This window comes from Miniopterus schreibersii, assembly GCF_964146895.1.
Source record: "Miniopterus schreibersii genome assembly, chromosome: 9".
NCBI lineage: Eukaryota > Metazoa > Chordata > Mammalia > Chiroptera > Miniopteridae > Miniopterus > Miniopterus schreibersii.
Genome location: NC_138118.1, coordinates 38,285,770 through 38,300,204, shown reverse-complemented (window position 1 = coordinate 38,300,204; position 14,435 = coordinate 38,285,770). Strand labels below are relative to the sequence as shown.

The window sequence follows — 14,435 nt, the reverse complement described above, 5'->3', positions numbered from 1 at the left end:
TTTGATCTTCTACAATGACATAAAATGAAATCAAATTAGAACTTTCATATTATAACCTTCTGTTAATGAATGAAATGAGAGTATAGATACATTGGCTTTTTTTTTTCTTGGTAGGTGGCATGTTTAACCCAGGTAGCTGCTAATTATCTTATTGGCCAAAAAGAAGCGAAACGTTGGGGCACAGCTCATGGCAGTATTGTCCCCTACCAGGTAAGAATACAACAAGATTGTAGTATTGGGCTACCGAAATCTGCAGTTCTGTATGGTATGAGTTTGCAAAATGATTTCCTTAAAAAAACAAACAAACAAGTTTTCAGGGTATTCTGTCATATATCTTTGTTTAACTATAACAAGGTTCTATTTTTCACTTTAAATGCTGTATTTTGCATATTTCTTCATCAGAAGATTAGTAACAGGACACTTAAATGGATCAAAGAAACTTGCTGAAAGTCAGTAACTATGGGACTCAGGTGGGTTTGCTTTTTTTCCCATTTTTTTCACCCCAAAGAGGCACTGATTGTAGCCTTTTAGAAAGCATGGTTTGTTCACCATGTCAATTATAAACCAAATGTTACCTACCCCTGTTGACAATAATATTCTCACAGTGTTGGAGTAAAATGAAAATTTGCCTGTGACATCTTCATTTTTGAGCAAAGCAGATGGTGCAGGAACTGCTGTTCTTTATTAAGTGTCTAAACTTGTCCTTAGAAATTCTTGACTTTGGCTAGTGTGAATGAATATGTGAAGGAGCTGTGATCTTTCAAAAATAAAAACAAAAACTCGAACTCCCTTCCAAACCCCTAACCTTTGCTTAGTCCAGTTGCATTATATCTCATTATTTTGCTAATGTACTTGTTGTATCTTCTGCATTATATTGTAAGTTTAAGAGTAGAGGTGTCTTTTTTATCGTGTCCCTTTTCACATCCAGTAGAAGCACATACTAGTTAACTATAAAATTTCTGTTGAATAAATGAGTTGATTTTACTATAGTCATTTTAGTGCTAGTGCTTTTAACAGTACTCACAGAAGTCAGCATTTTCCGTTTGCCAGGAAACCCATCAACACTGCTGATCATCCCTTTAGTTTTAAGAACAGTAGTTCCTTGGGCAAAACTAGTTTCATTTCAGTTTTTATCAGATCTGAAGAAAGCTGTGACCCAATGTGATTCTAGAATTCTTCTTTCTCTATTTCTATTTATGGTCTCTACTCCTGAGGCATTACTATGTTTTTTTTCTGTAGAAATATGATTTCTCTTTTTAACACATTTAATTAATCTTTTTGCAAAATTACAGTTGTGTAGACATTTTCTTCAGTTCCTTCCCTCTTTTCTTCCAAAGTGGTTTTATGACTACCATTAGTAACATTTTACTTCCCCTTTTCTTAGCCCTTTGTGTTTGCTCCTACACTTCTAGACAAACCTACCTCACATCACAAAAGTGGTATTTTTGGACTAGTTAGAGGTCATCAAATTCAGCCTTCAGATTTCTTAGATAAGAAATCTTATGCTTAGGTTGATTAGATGGATTCCAACTCTGATCTCCTGCCTACTTGTGGAATATTCTTTCAGAGCCTGGTACCTTTGACAGGAGAGTGTGTGATTCCAGTTCCCTCCTACTCCACCCCACACTGGCTCCACCACACTTGCTCCTAGCTAAGGAGTCTCATCAACTAATTAATTTATGCTCATCATAAATTAAATGGAAATCCCTGTCAAGTGCATTTTAACAGGGGACAATGTTAGAACCTGTGGGAATTCATCTCAAATAATGGAAGTCTAGGCTTCACTTTTTGATGTGTATGGAGAAAGCATTTATGAGTTGGAAGGCTTTTCAGTGTAATTCCAAATCACATTGTATAGGGTGGTGTTTATGTATCTGTTCAAGTATAAGGTTTATTTTTTATTTTTTGCTTATTTTAAAAAATAGAATGTATTTTTAAAAAATTTAATATAGACCTCAGTTATCCCTTCTGAGTGTTTACACCAGAGCTCTGGCATCTTGGGTATGCTCTCAATTATTTCATTTTGATGTGAACAGAAATTTATAATCTTTAGTTTTTATAATTGTAGTTATAAAAAAAAGATATGTGTGTGTGTGTGTTTCTGTTCTTTGAGGACATAAATGTACGTCTTCTGCTTGAATTGCCCCAGTGACATAAAGTGGATAATGTGCTTATTTGATCTAGTTGATTGCAGCTTTATTATTGGTAAGAAATAAGAGAAGTTCTGCTAGGGTCTTTCCTCAGTATCCCAGAATTAATTTTTCTCTTGGTAAGGTGTTGGTTCAACACTGTGATTAAGGAACAAATGCAAATTTAGCTTGAGTGAAACTAGCATACCATGATGGGTCCTAGATATACTTATAGACCCTGGTCTGTTTTCCATTTTAAAAATAAACTTGGAAAATATTTTTTTATTAGTGAATCTAGGATAATTATAATTCAATTTTCTATAATAATTACAGCTTTGTATTTAATTTGAGTTGTCTTGGTTTTGATATGAAGGTGTATAATGGAAGGCCCTGGTGGTCTCAGGAATTAGTTAAGATACCCAGCCCACTTTCCCCTATTCATGCTGAACCCTATCTGAAATATCATAGACCTTGAATGCATGGGCTTATTTCACCTAGCATAATACCCATTAGATCCATCCATGCTGTCACACATGGTAAGATTTCATAATTTTTTTTATAGCCAAGTAATATTCCATTGTATATACGTACCACAGTTTTTTATCTACTCTATTGATGGGCACTTGGGTTGCTTTCATATCTTGGCTGTGGTAAATAATACTGTGATGAACATACTGGTGCATATATTTTTTCAAATTAGTGTTTTGGTTTTCTTCGGATATATACCCAGAAGTCACCTGCTGGATCATAAGGCAGTTCCATTTTTAATTTTTTGAGGACCCTCCATACTCTTTTCCATAGTGCCTATACCAATCTTATTCCTACCAAAAGTACATGAGGGTTCTATTTTCTGCATATCCTCTTCAGTGCTTGCTCTTAGCTAAGAGGTCTTGTCAACTAATTAATTTATGCTCATCATTGATAATGGAAATCCCTGTCAAGTGCATTTTAACAGAGGACAATGTTAAGAACTTGTTTGTGTATTTATTAATGATAGCCATTCTGACAGGTGTGATGTGATATCTAATTGTGGTTTTAATTTGTAATTCTCAAGTAATTACTGATGTTGAGCATCTTTTCATATATCTATTGGAGAAGTGCCAATTCAGGTCCTCTGCCCATTTTTTTTTAATTTTTTATTCTCACCTGAGGACATGCTTAGAGAGAGGGAGGGAGAGAGAGAGAAAGTGAGCAAAACATAGAAGTGAGGGAGAAACATCAATTGATTGACTGGGTATCAAACCCTCAAACCAGGTATGTCCCCTGACAGGCAATCGAACTAGCAACCTTTTAGTGCATAGGACAATGCTCAACCTGCTGAGTCACTCTAGCTGGACCTCTGCCCATTTTTTAATTAGATTGTTTGTATTTTTAGTGTTGCGTTATATGAGTTCTTTATAAATTTTTGATTTTAACTCCTTTTATTTGGATATTCATTCAGGTAACTCGGTATCAGATTTTCCTTTCCTTTTGTTTATGGTTTCCTTTGCTGTGCAAAAAATGATGTAGTCCCATTTATTTATTTTTTCTTTTGTTTCCGTTTCTCTAGCAGATATATCAGAAAAAATATTATTAAGAGAAATGTCCATGATTTTACAGCCTACTTTTTTTCTAGAATTTTTATGGTATTGAGTCTTACATTTAAGTGTTTAATCCATTTTGAGTTTATTCTTTTATATGGTGAAAGACTGTGGTCTACTTTCACTTTTTGCACATATCTGTCCAATTTTCCCAACACTATTTATTGAATAGACTGTCTTTACTTCATTGTATGTTCTTGCCTCCTTTGTCAAATATCAACTGACTATATAGGTGTGGGATTATTTCTGGGCTCTCTATCCTATTTCATTGATCTATATGTCTGTTTTTATGCCGGTTTCATGCTGTTTTTATTACAGTGGCCTTGTAATATAGTTTGGTATCTGGTAATGTAATCCCTCCAACTTTGTTTTTCTTTTATTTATTTATTTTTAATGATTTTAGAGAGAGAGAAAGAGAGAGAGGGGAAAACATTGGTGTGAGGGAGAAACATCAACCGGTTTCCTCCTGAATGTCCCCATTGGGGATTGATCTCGCAACCTGGCCACATGCTCTGACTGGGAATCAAACTGGCAACCTTTTGGCTCAACTAACTGAGACACACCAGCCATTTCCAACTTTGTTTTTCTTTCTCAATATTGCTGTGGCTCTTTGGAGTCCACATACAGTTTTGGATTACTTGTTCTAGTTCTGTGAAATACACCATTAGTAGTCTGATAGGAATTGTGTTGAATCTATAGATTGCTTTGGGTGATATGGACATTTTAATGATGTTAATTCTTCTATTTAATGAGCACGGTATATGCTTCCATTTATTTGTATCTTCTTCAATTTCTTTCTTCCGTGTTTTGTAATTTTTTGAGTACAGATCTTTTCCCTCTAAGGGAAACACTTTTAGATTTTCCCTGTTGAGTGTGATGTTAGCTGTGGGTTTATCATGTGTGGCCATTATTATATCGAGGTATGTTTCCTGTATTCCCACTTTTCTGAGAGTTTTTTCCATAAATAGGTGCTAGATTTTATCAAATGGTTTTTGCGTCTATTGATATGATCATATGATTTTTATCCTTCATTTTGTTTATGTGGTGTGTCACATTAATTGATTTGTGGATATTGTACCCATCTTGCATTCCAGGAGCAAATCCCACTTGATCATGGTGTACGATCTTTTTAATGTATTGCTGAATTTGGTTTGCTAATATTTTTTTTTGAGGATTTTTACATCTATGTTCATCAGTGATATTGGCCTATAATTTTCTTTCTTTGTAGTGTCATTATCTAGTTTTGGAATTAAGATAATGCTGGCCCCATTAAATGAACTCCAGAGTATTCCTTCCTCTTGAAGTTTTTGGAATAGGTTTTAATTATTTTTTGAATATTTGGTAAAATTCACCTGTGAAGCCATCTGGTCCAGGACTTTTGTTTGCTGGGAGTTTTTAAAATTACTGCTTTGATTTCATTTGTTGTAATCTGTTCAGATTTTGTTTCATCTTGATTCAGTTCTTGAACATTGTATTTTTCTAGGAGTTTATCCATTTCTTTCACAGTGTCCAATTTGTTGGCATATAGTTCTGTTAGTGGCAAAACAGCATCAGAATGTTATTAGACCTTGATTCAGCAACTTTGGAACTTGAGTTTGGCAAAGAAAGAATTAAGAACCAAGGAACCTAAATTATTAGAGAAAGTTTATTTAGAAAATTACAGAGGTAGAAAAGGTGAGCCAGTGGGCTGTGTGGGCTCAAGAAACAAGTTGTAGAGGCAAAAGAAGGGTCCCAGGAGCTTAGGAAAAAGAAAGGCAGAGAGAATGTACCTGAGGAAAGGAGAGGGAGAAAGGCAAGGGCGTGGTCCAGAGAGAGACAGTATGTGTAAGGAAAAAAAGGTTTGGGGAAAGGAGTGAGTCTGCTCAAAAGAGAGAAAGAGTGAGTGCTAGATCCTCTGGCCTAAAGGTTTTTATCTTCTCTCTAAAGGCAGGAATCTTAGGGAAGGTCCCAGGGGAGGATCTCAATAGAATAGTAATCAGTTTTTCTAGGTGTGCACTTTCAAGGTTGTGGTCTCTTTCAAGGTCAGGGGGTAATTAGTCGTTGCATCTGGCCCTAATGTCAGCCATTGCATCGCTCTGTCTGGTTTTGCTGTTTTTCTGGGCCTGGAGCTGAAACACAACTGAGACCTACAGATTATCTTTAGTTTGAGCAAAACTCTTTTATGTGGTCAATAGACCTGAGGCTTTGTTCCTAAGATTATTTGATGTGGGCCAGAACCTCATTGTCCTGAGGGCTTAATGCTTAAGGGAGTGGTCCTGCATTGTATTGGAGGGCTTGTATTGGAGTCCTATGAGACTATTCTACAGCTCCCTTGTTCCTCCTCTAAGGGGCTCTAGTGCATGACTAGTTACATGCCAGGGGAAGAAAGGTCATAGGAGGGTCCAAACCATATGACCAGCAGTATAAAAGGTCAGGGGGTCTAAACTGCATGACTAGCAATATGTTAGGGGAGGAAAGTTTACCCTGGGGGCAAGGTCCTACTCTACAATTGTCTCTTGCTTTTTGTCCTCCTAATCTTTTGTACCTGGATTATTGTTCCCATTCTGCTCACATCTGCCTAAGTGCCTACTACCATTTATATTGATAAGACTGTTTCTCTCTGAGTCTATACTACTTAAGTGAGCTCACAGAATTTTATGTGCTCCTTCAGTATAGTGTTGCCCTCATGATCAGTATAAACTAAGATACCAAACCAGAGGATGAGAGTACAACTGCAACTACCTCCTTTCCTTAAAAGACTACTAGAACTAATGTAGTAGTTCTACATTACACGTTTGCCTTACATGTTTGCCTTAGTCACCACTAGAACTCCGAGTCTTCCGGCCATCTACTATCACATGGACAGTTATTCCCATGTGGCTCTGTTCATCTCTTCCTTTGACCCAGTCATTTCTTCTTTCATCAATCTTGGTGTCTCTGAAATTCATTTAGAGAACCCAAGCAACAGCCTGGCCTCTCATTTTTTTAACCTTCTATCACTTTTAATGGCCTTTTTCTGTTTCACTTGTATCTCACTCAGTTATTTCTCAAACTTTAACATGCACCTGAATCATTTAGAAATCTTGTTAAGATGTGCCTTCTGATTCCAGATGATGTTGATGTTGCACTGTGCGTAATAAAGCTCTAGATTTAGACTTTATTATTATCAATGACAATACCATCTTTTTTGTATTCAACTGGCAACTCCCAATATTGATTAGACTTAACACTCAATGTTTTCCATGCCTGCACTCAAGCAATGAATATGGGTAGAAGAAAACATATCTACAATCTAACTCTTAATTTATGACTGCCTCTCTCAAATTTCTCTCAGCTTTACCCAGCAATCCTGCCACACATACCTACATATTTACCTCTGAGATGACTATTTCATATCTTCTCTCTCCTCATGTCTTTGCCCTCTCTAGTCATCCTTAGCTTCTTATTTCACTCAAAAGTGATGCAATCATAAGAGAACTACTACATCTTTTCTTTACCATACCTCCCAAACTCTTACATGTGTATCTATATATAGTTCATTTCATTCCCTCCTATCACAATGGATGAATTGTCCCTTTCCACATTTTGCCTACTTAATGGCATTGCTCCTGCATTTTATCTTCTCTATCACTTATACTGTTTGTCAGGGGATAAACATATGATCATGTCTTTCACCTTAAATAAACCCAGAAACCTTCCTTGGATCCCCACAGCATGTCTTTTTCCATCTTTCATTCCATTTCTCCATGTTCCTATATTACAGAACTCCTCAAAAGAGTTTTGGGTGGTGTCTGCTGGAAGGAAGCACTCCATCATTTATACTACAATACAATTTGTGCCTCACAGGCAAAGAGATTTTGCAGTACTCTGAGGCCTCAGGAGTTTGGGTGCTCAGAATAGCTACGGGCAAGTTGACTTTCTGAGCAGTTCATTAACAAGAATACTCTTTTTCTTGAGCCTTTCAAATATAGGGCCTTAAAATGGAATTTTTCACAATGGTCTGATAATTTACATAGCAATTTCTTTTAACCCCCCCCCCCCCCCCCCGGAGTAACTTCTAATTCAAGAGATTGAAGAAAACAGTTATTCAGATGATTAAATAAAATCATGTCTCCCTTTCTTCATTTGGCCTCATTCAACCAATGAGTAGAGCAGGAATTTGTGCTGTTATTTCTGGTAGGGACTTTATACTGTACATTTAATTTGGCACAAGCAGAGACTCAGACAAGCAGTAAATTATAAACTTGAAGAGATGGAGCATTTTGCTGTCAATCCTTAGAACACATCAAAATGCTGTTGTTCTGGGGTGACCCGCGACAGATGACCACCAGAGTTTGTGTTTGAATTTTTGGAGCCTTTATTAGCTGGCCAGCAGCTACAGTTGCAGCGTCTCACCCATGTAAGAGCTGAACTGCAGCCCTGACCCTTAGTTCTTCCCTCATGTTATACTCAGTAACTACAAAGGCACTGCTGTAAAGGGGTTATGCTTGGCCAGAGTGTGATTGGTTTGTTTTTTCTATAGGAACACAGGGGGAGCGGTAATTATTGGGCTAGCTTGTTGGGCCTTGTCCTGTACAATAGGGATCTTGTTCTACCTTTACTGTTAGTTCATTAGGTATATTCTTCTGGCCAGAACACTGTTAAATCATAGCATGTTAAGTAACTTTGGGGATTTTTAAAACCTATGTTAAGGATTTTTTAATAAGTAAAATTGTAAACAATATACATTTATCTGTTTCTTTGTGGCTTCTTTTTTCCCCAGAGTCACACTAACACATTCACTAAAGTTTTTTCTCACCGTAGCCCTAACCCTAAATCTAACCTTAAACCTAAACATAACTCAAAACCTAACCTTAAACCTCAACCTTACCTTAGCTCTTACACTAACTCTAACATTAATCCTAAACTTAATTTAAACACAAATCCTAAACTCAATGCTAACTCAAACCCTAACCATAATTGTAACTCAAACCTTAATACTAACTCTAGTCAAAAGCTAATCTTAACCCTAAACCTAACCCTAAATGTAACCTTAACTTAGCTCTTAACCAAATACTAACCCTAGACCTAATTCTAATTTTAAAACAAACTCTAACCTCAAAGTTAACCCTAACACTAACACTGAACCTAACCATAGACTCAACCCTAACCCTAACCCTAACCCTTAAGCATCCCTAAACCTAACCCTTAGCCTAAACCTAACACTAATTTTAATCCAAACGATAAACTCAAATCTAACTCTCACCCTAACCCTAACCCTAATTATAAACTCTGAACTAACCACAACTCTAACCCTAACCACACAAAACCTAGCTCAAAATCAAATCTTAACACTAACCCTAAAACCTAAATTTAATTCTAACCCTAACCCTTACACTAAACCTAAACCTACCCCTAATTTAAAACTACATGCTAATCTCAAAGCTAACTCAAATCCTAATACTAACACTAATCATAAATTCAATGCTAACCTCAGCCTTAACCTGAATGTTCTCATCCTAACCCTGTCCTAACTTTAGCTCAAAACATAACCCTAACCTTAATCCTAACCCTAAACTGAGCTCTAACCCTTGCCCTTACCCTAATTCTACCCCAACCTTAACTCTAATAAACCCAAATTCAAGTTTCAAAGTACAGTTTAAACAAGCATATGATGATGTTGCTTATTTAATTTGATTCTTTGATTATTAACAGTAATAATATCATGCTGGCTCCATTGAACATATACTATGTAACTGATATGAATAAACAAACAAACACACACTCATACATTTACACACACACACACACATTTTTCTCATTTTATTTTGAGGAAAGGGACCCCTATAGCTAGAAAGTCAAAGAGCCTGAATTGAAACAATGGTTTTAAGATTTCAAAACTTGTTTCCTTTCTCTCTATATCCAAACTAGAAGATTTTTGGTGCTTATACATTGTGGATACCTGTCTTTTAAATTCTTTTCAGATGGTAAAGTTCTTCTAATCTGTTTTCATCATTTCTTTGACAAATAATATATTTGTTATGATTCTAGAAGGTACCAAACCTAACAGGATATTTGAAATCTGAGCTACAGAGCAATTGCTGGTTTTTCTCTACCATGTTTCCTCCCTCCCTCCCTCCCTCCCTCCCTCCCTCCCTCCCTCCCTCCCTCCCTCCCTCCCTTCCTTCCTTCCTTCCTTCCTTCCTTCCTTCCTTCCTTCCTTCCTTCCTTCCTTCCTTCCTTCCTTCCTTCCATCTTTATTTATTTTTATTTTTAATTTTAATTTCTTAATTTTTTTTGTTCAAAATATTACAGATGTCCCTTTGTCTCCCCATTAACTCATTCTACCCCACCCCACCCCCTCCCCAGTACCTCTCCACACCATTGTCTGTGCCCTTGGGTTGTGCATATATGCATATAAGTTCTTTGGATAATCTCTCCCACTCCACCCCGCCCCTGTCCATTCCTCTGAGATTCATCAGTCTGGTCTATGCTTCCATGAAATTGAATCATTTCTGTTCATCAGTTTATTAAATTTAGATTCCACATATAAGTGAGATCATGTGATGTTTGTCTTTCTCTGCCTGGCTTATTTACTTAGCATAATATTCTCCAGGTCCATCCATACTATCAAAAATGCTACAAGATCCTTCTTCTTTACAGCTGCATAGTATTCCATGGAGTAAATGTCCCACAGCTTTTTTATTCACTCATCTACTGATGGGCACTTGGGCTGTTTCCAGATCTTAGCTATTGTAAACTGTGCTGCTATGAACATCGGGGTACATATATTCTATCTGATTAATGTTTCAGGATTCTTAAGGATACATTCCTAGGAGTGGAATTAGTGTGTCAAAAGGCAGCTCCATTTTTAATTTTTGAGGAACCTCCATACTGTTTTCCATAGTGACTGCACCAGTCTGCATTCCCACCGGCAGTGTACCAGGGTTCCCCTTTCTGCACATCCTCCCCAGCACGAGGCATTTGTTGATTTGTTGATGGTAGCTATTCTGACAGGTGTGAAGTGACACCTCATTGTGGTTTTAATTTGCATCTCTCTTATGAGAAGTGACATTGAGCATTTTCTCATGTCTCTTGGCCATCCGTATATCTTCTTTGGGGAAGTGTCTATTCAGGTTCTTTGCCCATTTCTTAATTGGATTGCTTCTCTTCCTCTTGCTGAGTAATATGAATTCTAATGGGGCTAATTTGGAAATTTATCCGATACATCCTTGGCAAATATGTTCTTCCAAACCCTGCGGTTCCTTTGTATTTTGAGGCTGTTTTCTTTTGCTGTGCAGAAGTTTTTTAGTTTGATGTAGTCCCATATATTTATTTTTTCTTTTGTTTCTCTAGCCCTAGGAGATGTATCAGTGAAAATTCCACTATGTGAGATGTCTGTGACTTTACTGCCTATGTTTTCTTCCAGGATTTTTATGGTTTTGCGACTTACATTTAAGCCTTTTATCCATTTTCAGTTGTTTTATTTGTGTGTATGGTGAAAGTTGGTGGTCTAGTTTCACTTTTTTGCATGTATCTGTCCAGTTTTCCCAGCACCATTTATTGAAGAGACTATCTTTACTCCATTGTATGCTCTTGCCTCCTTTGTCAAATATTAACTGACCATAATGACTTGGGTTTATATCTGGTGTCTCTGTTCTGCTCTATTGATCTATATGTCTGTTGTTGTACCAATACCAGGCTGTTCTGATTACAATGACTTTGTAGTTCAGTTTGATATCCAGTAAAGTGATCCCTCCCACTGTATTCTTTTTTCTCAAGAAGGCTGCAGCTATTCAGGGTCTTTTTTGGTTCCATGTAAATCTTTGGAATATTTGTTCTAGCTCTGTGAGATATGCTGTTGGTATTTTAATAGGAATTGCATTGAATCTATAAATTGCTTTAGGTAGTATGGACATTTTAATATTAATTCTTCCAATCCATGAGCATGATATATTCTTCCACTTGTTTATATTCCTCTATTTCTTTTTTCAGTGTCATGTAGTTTTCCGAGTACAGGTCTTTTACATCCTTGGTTAAGTTTTTTCCTAGGTATCTTTTTTTTTCCTTCTTGCAATCGTAAATGGTATTGTGTTTTTAGTTTCTCTTTCTGAAAGTTCATTGTTGGTGTATAAGGATTCCATTGATTTCTAGATGTTGATTTTGTACCCAGCTATATTGCCAAATTCGTTTATCAAATCTAGTAGTACTTTGATGGAGTCTTTAGTGTTTTCTATGTGCAACATCATGTCATCTGCAAATAATGACAGGTTTACTTCCTCCTTTCCAATTTGGATACCTTTTATGTTTTCCTCCTGTCTGATGGCTGTGGCAAGGACTTCCAGTACTATGTTGAATAAGGGTGGTGAAAGTGGACTTCCCTGTCTTGTTCCTGTTTTTAAGAGAAATGGTTTTAGTTTTTGCCCATTGAGTATAATGTTGTCTGTAGGTTTGTCTTATATGGTCTTTATTATGTTGAGGTATGATTCCTCTATACCCACTTGCTGAGAGTTTTTATCAGAAATGGGTGCTGGATTTAGTTGAATGCTTTTTCTGCATCTATTGATATGATCATATGATTTTTGCCCTTCATTTTGTTTATATGATGTATCACATTTATTGATTTGCAAATATTACACAAGCCTTGCATGCCCAGAATAAATCCCACTTGTTGTGGTGTATGATCTTTTTAATGTATTGCTGGATCTGGTTTCCTAGTATTTTGTTGAGGATTTTAGCATCTATGCTCATCAGGGATATTGGTCTGTAATTTTCTTTCTTTATTGTGTCTTTATTGGGTTTTGGGATTAGGATGATGCTGCCCCAATAAAAAGAGTTTGGGAGTTTTCCCTCTTTTTGAATTTTCTGGTATAGTTTATTTCAATAGGTATCAATTCTTCTTTGTATGTCTGGTAAAACTCGCCTGTAAATCCATCTGGTCCAGGACTTTGATTTCTGGGAGATTTTGATTACTGCTTTAATTTCATTAGTTGTTATCGGCCTATTCAATTTTTCTGCCTCTTTCTGATTCAACATTGGAAGACTGTATGCTTGTGCATTTCACCCATGTTGTCCAGTTTGTGCATATTAGTTGCTCATAGTATTTTCTTCCCACCCTTTGTATTTCTGTTGGGTCGGTTGTTATATCACCTCTTTCATTTCTGATTTTGTTTATTTGGATCCTCTCTCTTTGTTTCTTGGTGAATCTGGCAAAAAGAGCATCAATCTTATTTATCTTTTCAAAGAACCAGTTCTTGGTGTCATTGATTTTTTGTATATTTTTTTAGTCTTTATGTCATTAATTTCTGCTCTGATTTTTATTATTTCCTTCCTTCTTCTTCCTTGGGGCTTTTCTTGCTGTTCTCATTCTAGTTCTTTTTGCTTCATTAGATCTTTTTCTTGTTTCTTGAGATAGACCTGTAATGCTATGAATTTTTCTCTCAGGACTGCTTTGGCTGTGTCCTCTAGATTTTGGGTTGTTGTCTGTTCATTTTTGTTTTTCCCCAAGAAGTGTTTGATTTCTTCCTTGATCTCATTAGTAACCTATTCATTGTTTAATAACACCCTATTTAGCCTCCATGTGTTTGAATATTTTTGAGTTTTCTTATAGTGGTTGATTTCTAGTTTCATGTCATTGTGATCATCATGCTCGATATGATTTCAGTCTTCTTGAATTTGTAGAGACTTGCCTTGTGCCCTAACATGTGGACTAGTTTTGAGAATGTTCTATGTGCACTTGAAAAGAGTGTGTATTCTGCTGTTTTGGGATGAAATGTTCTGTAAATATCAACTATATCCATTAGACCTAGTGTGTAATTTAAGGTCTGTGTTTCTCTGTTGATTTTTTTGTCTTGATGATCTGTCCAATGATGACAGTGGGGTGTTAAAGTCCACCACTATGATTGTGTTGCTGTCGATCTCCCCTTTAAAGTTCACCACATTTTTTTTTATATATTTAGGTGCTCCTATATTGGGTGCATATATGTTTATAAGGGTTATTTCCTCCTGTTGGACTGATCCCTTTAGTATTATGTATGACCATCTTTGTCTCTTGTTATGGTCTTTATTTTGAAGTCTATAAGTATTGCTACTCCAGCTTTCTTTTGTTTCCATTTGCATGGAATATTTTTTTCCATCCCTTTACTTTAGCCCATGTGAATCTTTTTCTCTCAGGTAGGTCTCTTGTAGACAGCATATATTTGGGTCCTCTTTTCTTATCCATTCAGCTACCCTATTTCTTTTGATTGGTCTATTTATTCCATTTACATTTAAGGTTACTATTGATAGACACTTATTTAATGCCGTTTCTCCCTTTATGCTGGTGTATCTTTCTCTCACTATTTCTTCTTTTTCTTAGAGCTGTCCTTTTAGCATTTTTTGCAATGCTGGTTTGGTGGTACTGAACTCCTTTAGCCTTTTTTTGTCTGGGAAGCTCTTTATTTTACCTTCAATTTTAAATGATAGCCTTGCTGGATAAAGCAGTCTTTGTTGCATGTTCTTGCTTTTCATTAATTTGAGAGCTTCATGTCACTCCCCTCTGGCCTGAGGAGTTTCTATTGAGAGATCTGATTTCAGCCTTATAGGGGTTCCCTTGTAGGTCATTGCTTGTCTCTCTCTTGCAGCTCTTAATATTCTCTTTGTCTTTGACATTTTTCATTTTAATTATGATGTATCTTGGAGTGGATCTCTTTGAGTCTCTCTTGTATGGAATACTCTCTGCTTCCTGAGCTTGTGTGGCTTTCTACATTACCAGCCTAGGGAAGTTTTC

At 36.5% G+C, this 14,435-nt stretch overlaps 1 protein-coding gene across 10 annotated transcripts in view; it reads left to right on the top strand.

The window, feature by feature from the left end:
- SUGCT (succinyl-CoA:glutarate-CoA transferase) overlaps positions 1-14,435 on the top strand; it is an 844,228-nt gene that overhangs the window by 203,909 nt on the left and 625,884 nt on the right. For 8 of the 10 annotated variants that reach the window (XM_081148079.1, XM_081148077.1, XM_081148075.1 and 5 more), the window contains exon 9: positions 115-210. The exons of the other annotated variants lie outside the window; for them this stretch is intronic. In XM_081148079.1, the coding sequence (XP_081004205.1) occupies positions 115-210 (96 nt within the window). The remainder of the gene's footprint in view (positions 1-114; positions 211-14,435) is intronic. 10 annotated transcript variants of the gene reach the window in all.